At 35.0% G+C, this 10,300-nt stretch overlaps 1 protein-coding gene across 1 annotated transcript; it reads left to right on the plus strand.

The window, feature by feature from the left end:
• Positions 1-349: 349 nt before the first annotated feature.
• ZC3H15 (zinc finger CCCH-type containing 15) lies at positions 350-9,484 on the plus strand (the record flags this gene model as incomplete). Its single annotated transcript, XM_010083852.1, has 9 exons — positions 350-451; positions 2,821-2,932; positions 4,622-4,774; positions 5,871-5,962; positions 6,955-7,137; positions 7,838-7,984; positions 8,152-8,256; positions 8,494-8,620; positions 9,248-9,484. Coding segments are annotated over 9 exons (1,215 nt in total), but the record flags the coding sequence as incomplete, so codon positions are not given.
• Between the last annotated feature and the right edge of the window lie 816 nt (positions 9,485-10,300).

Raw genomic sequence — 10,300 nt, forward strand, 5'->3', positions numbered from 1 at the left:
AAAACATCTTGTCCTTCTGCTTTGAGGGGCCTGAAAACACTGTGTGTATACGCTCATGCTAGTATTTGTACACAAGTAGGTCTGGTGATAAAAGCAATAGCTCACACAAAAGCAGCGTTTAGTAGGTTCTTTTGGAAAGCAAATTTTAAAGATGACAACATGAGGAGTCTAAATATTGTCCTTGCTGTTTCTTGGATTGCTTGTGTTGCTACAGAGAATAGTCTGTGTTTAACTAAAAACCTGAGAGGAGTGGCAATTTTTTTTTTTTTTTTTTTTTTTGTAACAATGTAAGTTGTTTCAACTGTTGGACAATTTCAATTAATTTTGTTGTATTTATCTCTTGATTTAGGACAAAACATTTGGCCTGAAGAATAAAAAAGGTGCAAAACAACAGAAATTTATCAAGGCTGTGACTCACCAGGTTAAATTTGGTCAACAAAATCCACGTCAGGTAAGCATTTAATCTCTAAGTTTTCCCACTGCATAGTGAAATAATCTTTCACTATACATATAGATTGTTATATCATATTGAAGTAGAAAAAAGTTGAGGTATTACTTGCCTAATGTATTGTGACTATCACAGATTTAATGAGGTGGTCTTCTTTCAAAGCTTGTCTATCTGAGAATTATGTACCAAAAAACCCAAACTCAAACTTGACTAATAAGGGTGTGTGGTTTTTTACACAGTATTCTAATAATAACGTAATGGAGTTTAAGGTATACCTGAAAGTAAATTGTAGAAACTGTCTAACAGCAAAGTGCAGTTATATGTTCTTTCTCTTTTTTTCTCTTTTATTCCCACCTAATTGAAGAAATAGTGAACCATTAAAAATAAGAGTAGTTGTTACTAATATTAAAATTGGAATTGGGGGAAAATTAAAAAAAATGTGTAAGCCCGTAAGTGCCACTTGTTCTTCTATGATATAGAAGTATTTATTGTCAGGCTTGTTTCCATTTTAAATTACAAGTCTGCATCTGTTTGGTGAACTGGTCAAAGAAACTGAAATTTTGAGCCACTTTCTAGTCTACGCTGTTCCTCTTTTGTGTGATGAAGTAAAAGGTGATGCAGCAGAGACACAATGTTTAGATTACACTTAGTCAGAGAGCACAAATTTCATTAACATCTTTTTATAATGGAAGTGAGTCAGGTCTCTTATTCCTAAGGTACTAGGGAAGCTGGTCGTTAAGTATTTATGCAGCTTCCTGTTCTATGAATAAGCCGGTAGAGCATTATATTTGCATCAGGTAAATTGATGATGTCATAATTTATGTTCAATTCCTTGCGTAACATAAGGATAAGCTAACAAATGTCAAGTACAACTTTAAAGATAGAGTTGATATTTGGGTCATCAGATCTAACACTCTATTGTAGTGGAAAGGACTGCTTGATGTCACTTCAGAAACATTGCTGTTACTCAAACAGTTTTTCTGAAATTTCTATATGAAATCTCTGCAGCAGTTAATGGAACACCAGTATGTACATTAGCCAACCTAAAATAGTTTCTCAAATGTTCTTAGCTATTGACTGGTGGATGTCAGAAGCTAATTTTTAGACCTAATTATACCTTTCTTACCCTGTAAAATGTTTTTCGGTTAGGGTTGTCCCTGAGAAAGAAAGAACACTTCAAAGGAATTATCAATTACTGTTGTGTCCTGGGATACATATGGAAATGCTGTCAAGGTTTTTTGTTTAAAAAGAAAAAAAGGCAAGCTTCATCTTCACGCTTTTAGAACCCTGGGGTGGAACAAAAGTGTTCTTCAAGTACTCCTTTTTGCAGTTGACATATGAGGGTCTGTGTGCTGTGTAAAATAGGACTTGTGGACTTAAAAACTGAGTGTTCTCTATGTGGACCAAACTAATCAATTCCCTTTTAAAACAGTTGGCATTTTCTTGACAAATTCACCATAAGAACAAAGCTCCTTTTTTAATATTATACTGTCTTTTATCAATAAAGTACCTCACATTTGTATAGTGATGCTAGTCTCACTAGCTTCCCTTAGGGATAAGGATCAAATGATCTAATAATGTTTCTCCTGTGTTGTCTTTCATCTGTTGGCATTCCTCTCTACCCCTCTGGTAGAGATACAGGCCTTTTCTGGCTTATCCGAAAAAGGTAATGCAGCGTCACAATTGGGTGGTTTTGGAGTGGTTTGTTTTTGGGTTTTTGGTTTTTTTTCCTTATATACAAACTTTTTGTGTCCTAGGTGAGCTTGTTTTTCACTCCTTGGCCACTAGTACCTATAAAAAGAATGTTCTTGTCTTATAATCCATTTGTTATCAATGAATTGATACAAATTCAAACAAAAAAGTTTTCCTAAAGTAGTTCCTAACTTCAACAGACAAATTTCGTGACGTGCTGCTGGTATACATGAAGAAAAAGAACAGAGCAGCATGTAAGGAACTAAAGATAGAGCTTTTTGCACAGATCTTGAAGTAACTGCATTGAGGAGTTACACTGCTAATGTATCACAAGAGAGCAACTAACTTTTCCTCTCCTTAGTGTCAACATCTTACATTTGATTTCCTAGCCTGTGAAGGTGGAATAGAGGTAACTGTCCTCTAATGGTATCTCCCAGCATCTTGCATCTCTGAGAAAATGCATTTGAAGTCTCTTTTGCTTGAAAGATCAGTACCACTAGAGGGCACTGGCCATTCACGCAGGGGCAGGAATTCTGAGAATTTCAGAAATCATAGGTTCTCTCCTTCCTCCCTTTATAAACTAATTTAAAATTATTTGCTATTTTAATGTATAGTTCATGTGAAGTGAGTAATGTCATTCTAATGATATATTAATAACTTCAAATTTGGGGTCATTATAGGCTGCTCAAACAGAAAGTGAGAAGAAATTAAAAAAAGAAGATAAGAAAAAAGAATTACAAGAATTAAATGAACTCTTCAAGCCTGTGGTTGCTGCACAGAAAATTAGCAAAGGTATGAGTAACTGAATTCTCTTCGTGTTCTCTTATTCATGTAGCTACTTCAGGTAGAATAACCCTTTGAAAATGCCAGTTCATTTTTAAATGAAGTAGATTGGTCTGTTTCCTTCTCTATCTAGGGTACCAAGTAGTTTGTCAGTAACAATTTGACTTCTTTTTAGGAAGTCATCTGGTGTTATTAGATCATTATGATATGGAAAGGTACATTGGTATTGACAGGGCAGCTATAGTTACTTTGCTATATTCAGGGTCGTTAATTATGGTTGAGTGGCATGATTTTGTGTGTGTGATGGTATTTGTTTAAAGCAGCCTGTCTCCCCAGGGAAACCTGAACATCCAACTATTACAAGGAATATAAAATGAAAATTAGTATTCAAATCAGAACAGTAAAAATTTTCCCATTACTTCTGTCCCACCTCACAGTTGACAGTAGGACTTGGTTTTGGAAATGTGGTCTTACTTGAACTCAGTTATTGAACAAACTGGTTTTGTGACAAAATGTCAGTTTACATGATACTTCTAGGAAGCTCTACAATTAGCTGCATGGGACAAAAAACAATCATTCTTTTAGGAATGAACAAATGTTATCAACTCTTTGACTTGTTAATCTTCTGGAACAAATGAACTTAATGCACAATAATTTTTGACAGAAGAAGTGTGATCTCCGTGTCTGTAGAGCAGACCTGCTATTTGTTCACTGTGGCACTTAGCAACAAAGGCCAATTTTCTGTTTATGATCCGCAGTGGTCAGTTTTTTCCAAATGAAGTAGCTCTTGACTTAAAAGTTATTTCAGAAGACTGATGTTGTCCTAATTAAAGGTTTGGCTTTCTGTTGGGATTGCCAACAAGGAAAGCTATATTTCCTGAAGTTCTTTTAGGGATCCACTCAGTGTTTAAAAACTAGTTTTTTAGTTAAGATTTTAAACAGGTGCTGCTGGACATACTCTAGCCACTGGTGACTTGCACCGAGCTTAAAATTAGCAAGTGAAAAGCTTGAGCTAAAAACCTTAGATGAGCAGTTAATGAATATGACAAATAAAGCATTTCTGATTTAGTCATGTCTCATAAATACATTTCAACTTGCTTTAATTTATTTTTTCACCTCCTAATGATCTAATCATTCCTTTAGTGGGATGATATTTACTTAAACTGTAGTTAGTTTGAGTAGTTCATACTAAAGTAACAGTTACTTATTTTGGGGGCTATAAGTAGTCATCTTATTTCTATTATTAAATAAAGTGGTCTGAATGAGTACAGGTTAGATTTTTATAATTTATTCTAGTGTGTTGTTGATCTATTAAGGAAAGGCTGACATCCAGAAGACGCTTTACTGTGTATTAGAGGCAAAAATAGCTTATTGTAAAAAAAAAAGTTGCACAGAGTTGTATCTTGTTGGTATTGTATGAATGAGTAATTCACTCAGGCACACTGCTCTCTGTATTTCTTTAAATAGTCAAGCGCCAGCATTGATACTTAGTGCAAATATCATGCTATACAAAGTAAGTATGACATGTTCAGGACATGGAGTATGTGCTGAACTTTGAATAACTTCCCTTTTTAAAAACGTGTTTTCATTCTCTACATATCCTAAAGACTGTATGATCCTAGACATTGTTCTCAGAACTTTTAATATACCGCTTTTCCTTTAAAATAGTATTAAAATATAAAAACTTTCTTCACTCAGGTGCTGACCCCAAATCTGTAGTTTGTGCTTTCTTCAAGCAAGGACAATGCACTAAAGGAGACAAGTGCAAGTTTTCTCATGATTTGTCTTTGGAAAGGAAGGGTGAGAAAAGAAGTGTCTACATTGATGCAAGAGATGAAGACCTTGAAAAAGGTACAATACTTCTAGCAAATTACTACTAAACTATTCTGATTCTGAAACTGGACTTCTAAGGTTAAAAATCTTATTGTGTTGTGGTTATGATCCTGAAGAACCTGGTCAATGACCAAGGCAACTCATACCACTACGTTCAAAATTATGAACAACAGTGAAACTTGCTTTAAAAATTGTGCTCACAAGCATTCTTTAGACCTTCTTTAGAAAAAGAAGTATGGCCTAGTGATATTGGATGGTGGTTTTTAAATTCTACTGTGTAAATCATACAGTATTTGGTCGGTCTTACAGTTAATGGTTTCTTCTAAGTACTCTGAAACAGAAGTGCAAAAAGAGGAAATGTAATGAGCCACCATAGCTGCCTTACAGAACTGTTACTAGTGTTTGCCCAAATGTGCACAGTTCTAGAATTCAGGATGCTTTGGAGTTTTTTCTGTGACTTAAGTCTCCTTTCCCCAAATCATTTGTTGGCAGTCTACTCTGGATTTTACTTTACTTAGCAGGGATTAGAGATTTTATAGTAAATAAAAATTTATTTTGTTTTTCCACAATTCATCAGGTCTTGGTCTTTATTTGAATTTTAGCCTGTGCTGTCCTAAATGAATATGACAGGATCCCATAGATTCACAACCACTGTTACTGTTGGTGATCTTGCTTCTTTTGCTGGTGTGGTCCCTTCTTTTAACTTTAACAGAGAAAGCTTGATATTATCTCTTTCAATCCTCAAGGTATATTATCTGCATTTCTGGACATCAGCCTCCAACTTTCTCTTTTTTTCAGTCATTTTCCTTTTCTTCTTGTCCCTTGTCCATGCTCAGTAGTGTACAGATGGAGTGACACATTTTTTAGTCTTTAACTGCAATGCACTCCATGCATGTCAAAATAGAAATTTCTAGGGCTTTTGAGGAAATTGTCTTGTGAGCAGCGTAGGAGAGTTTGAAAACTTTATTGTGAAAGCCTGAATTTGTTTTCTGTTCTGTAAACTAACTAAAATGCAAAAATTGCATATTAAAGCTGTTATTAGGAAGAAAAGCAACTTGACAGCATTGTTCAGTATTTGGAAATTTTTGTGAAGGCATTTCTTCTCTTTTTCTAGATACAATGGATAACTGGGATGAGAAGAAGCTGGAAGAAGTGGTGAACAAGAAGCATGGTGAGGCGGAAAAGAAAAAACCCAAAACTCAAATAGTATGTCCTTTTTTAATTATTGAGCTGTAGTAGAGAGAATTAACTGCAGACATTAGATATGGTCATCATTATGTAAAGACTTTGAATGGAATATTACAGCGATATTCTGAGTATACAGTTTGGTTGATAGTATTTCTGATAATTTATTTAAAAAAACCCAAACCACCCTGAAACACTTTCTCATCATAAACTATAAATGAATAGTAGATTAAGTGCTTTAAAAATAGAAATGCTAAAACAATCAGTAATATATCCAATGCATGCTTAAAAGATTCAAATATTGTGATTAGCTTGGTCTGTCATCTCTTCCACTGGGTGACATACAAGCATGTAAGTTTATATTTTCTCCTGTAAGCTGAAATTTACCAATTGAGAGTCATTTGTAGTTCCTGACCTCTAACTTCAATAATATTATTTAGCTTGTGCACTAAGTGGTATTATCTCTTTATCTCTTCTTCATGCTTCAGAGCTATTTCACCTTGTTTTCAGTACCAAATAAATATTCTATTGATACTGCTTAAATTTGCAGAAGTTAAACTTTGATATGGCTAAAGCACGAACTATAAATTGCTTATTAAAAGTTCCAGAATGGCATACTTACCTCAGGATCATGAGCTGGAAGGTTTAACATCTGGGGTAGATTCAATTTATTTTGATTTAAACTCTACTGATGGTAAGCAGGAAGAGATAGACTGTCAGCATGCTTTGACATGTGCAGCTGGGCTTACAGTAGTACACAGTTGTCAGTCATCTGAGTAATCCTGTCTTTTTAAATTGGGAATATATTAAGGGGAAAAAGCTGTTGATTTACATGAGTTTTAGATAATCAGTTGCACTTATTGTGTCTGCTTTTTTAGGAGCAATGCATTTCACATTTCTTCTGTTTTGAGCACTGAGTTACTGTACTTTGACAGGTAGCAGCTATCCATGTAGTGTAAATTGGTGGGGATGGAAAAAGAGAATGCAGCTCTAATAACCATTGTTTTATACAGGTCTGCAAATATTTCCTTGATGCTATTGAAAACAACAAATACGGATGGTTTTGGGTCTGTCCAGGTGGAGGAGACAACTGCATGTATCGCCATGCTCTCCCTCCAGGTTTTGTATTAAAAAAAGACAAAAAGAAGGAGGAAAAGCAAGATGAAATTTCTTTAGAAGATCTAATAGAAAAAGAGGTAAAGTTGTCAGACAGGTACCTTTTGGTGGTATTTGTTTTTGTTACTGTGAAGAAACCGTTGTAAATAACTTCCTAATTAATAATTAAAAAGCATAAAATGTTTTTATAGCTATATGAGCTAGGGTGAAGGATGTCTAGTATTTGATTCATGTTTTTGTTTAGAAGCTATTACCTAGTGAATAGGTTAAACTATAGCTGCATATTTAGTGTAGGTGTTGCTAATCCATTTTTAGGAGGCTTTTATTGCTTACTGCTATTTTTTCCTTTATTTATTACAATGGTTTCTATGAGCCTTTTTCATCCCCAACTCACTGCCTCCATAGTTCTCACATAACTCTGTAATGAGGAAGCCAGACGAAGAGAACGGGGCCTTCTTGAAGGCGTTATGTTGCTGCACTCCTGAATTCTGTCACCATTGCCTGGCCCTGTCAGTTTGAGGAGAACCTGAGCTATTATCATTGGGTTCTTTCCTCCTCCACTTTTCATGTTAACTTTCATGTCAACTTACCTCAGTAACTGGAAAATCATGTGCTGAGTCAAACTTGAATTTGATGGTGCATGTTTAACAGTGGTGAGAGTGAAGAAGGAATTAGCAAGAAATGTTTTCAATTAGTTTCTGGAGAAGAGTAATTAAATCTCTAATTTGTTATAGGCTTTGGAAACAATTTCTAGCATTAATCAGTCTCTTTACTTGACAGCGTGCTGCCTTAGGACCAAATGTTACCAAAATTACCCTAGAGTGTTTTATTGCATGGAAGAGAAGAAAAAGACAAGAAAAAATTGATAAGGCTGAGCAAGATATGGAGAGGAGGAAGGCAGATTTTAAAGCTGGCAAAGCACTGGTGGTATGTTCTGCACTCCAATTCTTAATGTAACAAGAAAGAGTAAATAAGGTTTTGCAATAAGGTAGCTGACCTAGAATTGCTTTGCTTTTTTCTTTCTTCTTTTTTTTTTCCCGCAGCAGTATAAATTCTATCAAGTAATAAATTAAGATTTCTTTTTATGTGACTAGATTAGTGGACGTGAAGTATTTGAGTTCCGACCAGAGCTGGTTGATGCAGATGATGAAGAAGCAGATGACACCCATTATATTCAAGGAATGGGAGAAGATGATGAGGTAAAGAGCAGTATTAGCTTGAGTAGTATTGCAAGTTACATTCAAGTTTGAAAACTTAATTTGAGAGCTCTTATATTGCAATCAGTAAGCCTGGTTCTTAATTTAACACTGCTGCAAGGTGTGTCTTGTCAAATTTTGGTGTCAAAAGGAAGACTGAAAAAATTTTATGGCAATCCTGCAGAAATGAGAATTTCTGTAAACAGTAATTCATGCAGGGCATCTTGGTTTATTTTTCAGATGGAAGACCCTGTGTGCGTAAATGATGTAGATTTGAACCTGTATGTCCCAAAGGCTGTGGACGAGACTGGTATCACTGTGGCTAGTCCTGAGCGATTCAGCACGTACGGTTCAATAGAGAAAGATGGTAAGTTCGTTATTCAGGAATCACTAATACAAGATGGAATTATTAAGAGCTTCCCAAAAGGAATTTTTTTTTTTGATCTGCTGAAAAGAAGTATTTTTCTAAAAACAAGTGGGGGGTGAAATTACTTTCAATTGAAGTTTAAATAAAAGGTAGTGTTTATGGCTGCTTCAAGTAGATCCTTAAGATGTTCGTTTTAGCAGTTTCTCTTTTTTTCAGATTTAGTAAATGACTGAATAAATAATACCCATGAAATCCAAGCTTTTCTTCATATTCTAGCTAGCTTAAGTTAGCTTGCAATTTCTTAGAGCAAAGTCTTGATCTTCGTGTGCTTGTGGAATGTGTACCCTGATATTTAAGACCCTGAGTGTTTTAAGCGTAGACGTGAGTAGGAGCAGCTCATTAAGTTTGACCCAGTTGTGAAAACAGCAGTTTGATGAGTTGGGAGTTTGAGTTATTTTTTTCATATTAATCAGGTACATGCAATTTAACCAATACAAATGTACATAAATTTTAAATAAACTAATTTCTTTATAGTTTCAAAACTTTACAGCCTGTTTAGTAGGGTTGTGAGCTAGTGATTAACAAACTTGTGACACTGAAATGTGTAAGAATTATTTTTATTTTCAGATAATAAATTAAGTGAAGCTTCTGGTGGTGATATAAACAGCAGTGAGCAAAATGATTTAGAGGAAGATAATGATGGAGATGGGGAGTTGGAAAATGGAGTCATTGATGCAGTTCCAGTTGATGAAAATCTTTTTACTGGAGAGGACTTGGATGAACTAGAAGAAGAACTAAACACTCTTGATCTAGAAGAATGAATTAAAAAGTTCAAGTGAGGAATTAAATCTATGTGACAACGTGAAAACTGACTTATTTTTTTTTCTCCTTTTTGAATAGAATTCTTAAACAGGATGTTTATGGTTATCCAGCTGATTCTGATGGGCACGTCATGTACCAGGAGTATTTTCCTTCAGTCTCACCTACTCCAATCTTGCCTCTGCTCACAGTAAAATATTCAGAGTAGTTCAGAATTACCTGACAGATGAATTTGCAGAAAATGAGGTTATAACTTTCAACTAAAAGTAGGAAGTGTAACTGCTTTGCCAGTATGCAAGTGGGCAATTTGGTACCAGGTACAGTATAAACATCCAGGTATACATTCTTCACCAGAACTGCATTTTTGTTAGTGATTGTGTTGATTTAGAAACTGCCCGAAGTGGTTTTAGGCAGTATGCTCTAATGGAGCTGATGCAGATTATGCCTCTTCAAGTGGTGATTAGCTTTATTTGATCAGCTGGATACGGAAGATACAGATTGTAAACTGATACACCATACAATACAATATGGTGCCCTCTGTTTAAAATGTTTTAAACTTTCCAATTGCCTTTTGCCAACAAAACTGTAAATAAAAACTATCAACTTTAACATACCTGTGTTGATTTTTCTCTCTCAAGTTAGGATATCATACCAAGCTATTAATAACTTCATTTTCTAATACAGTGATAAACATTTTTCTCTCTGGTTCTGACACAGAAGTGATGATGTTGGCTTGAGTTAAATTAGGGATAACTGCATTTACAATTTTTTTTTCTACACTTCGTGCAGTGTAACATTCAGCAGCTGACTTTTCCTGCCCCCACTACTGCTCTTATCTCCTACCCATCAGTTAACTGATTT

This window comes from Pterocles gutturalis, unplaced genomic scaffold (genome assembly GCF_000699245.1).
Source record: "Pterocles gutturalis isolate BGI_N339 unplaced genomic scaffold, ASM69924v1 scaffold12300, whole genome shotgun sequence".
Taxonomy (NCBI): domain Eukaryota; kingdom Metazoa; phylum Chordata; class Aves; order Pterocliformes; family Pteroclidae; genus Pterocles; species Pterocles gutturalis.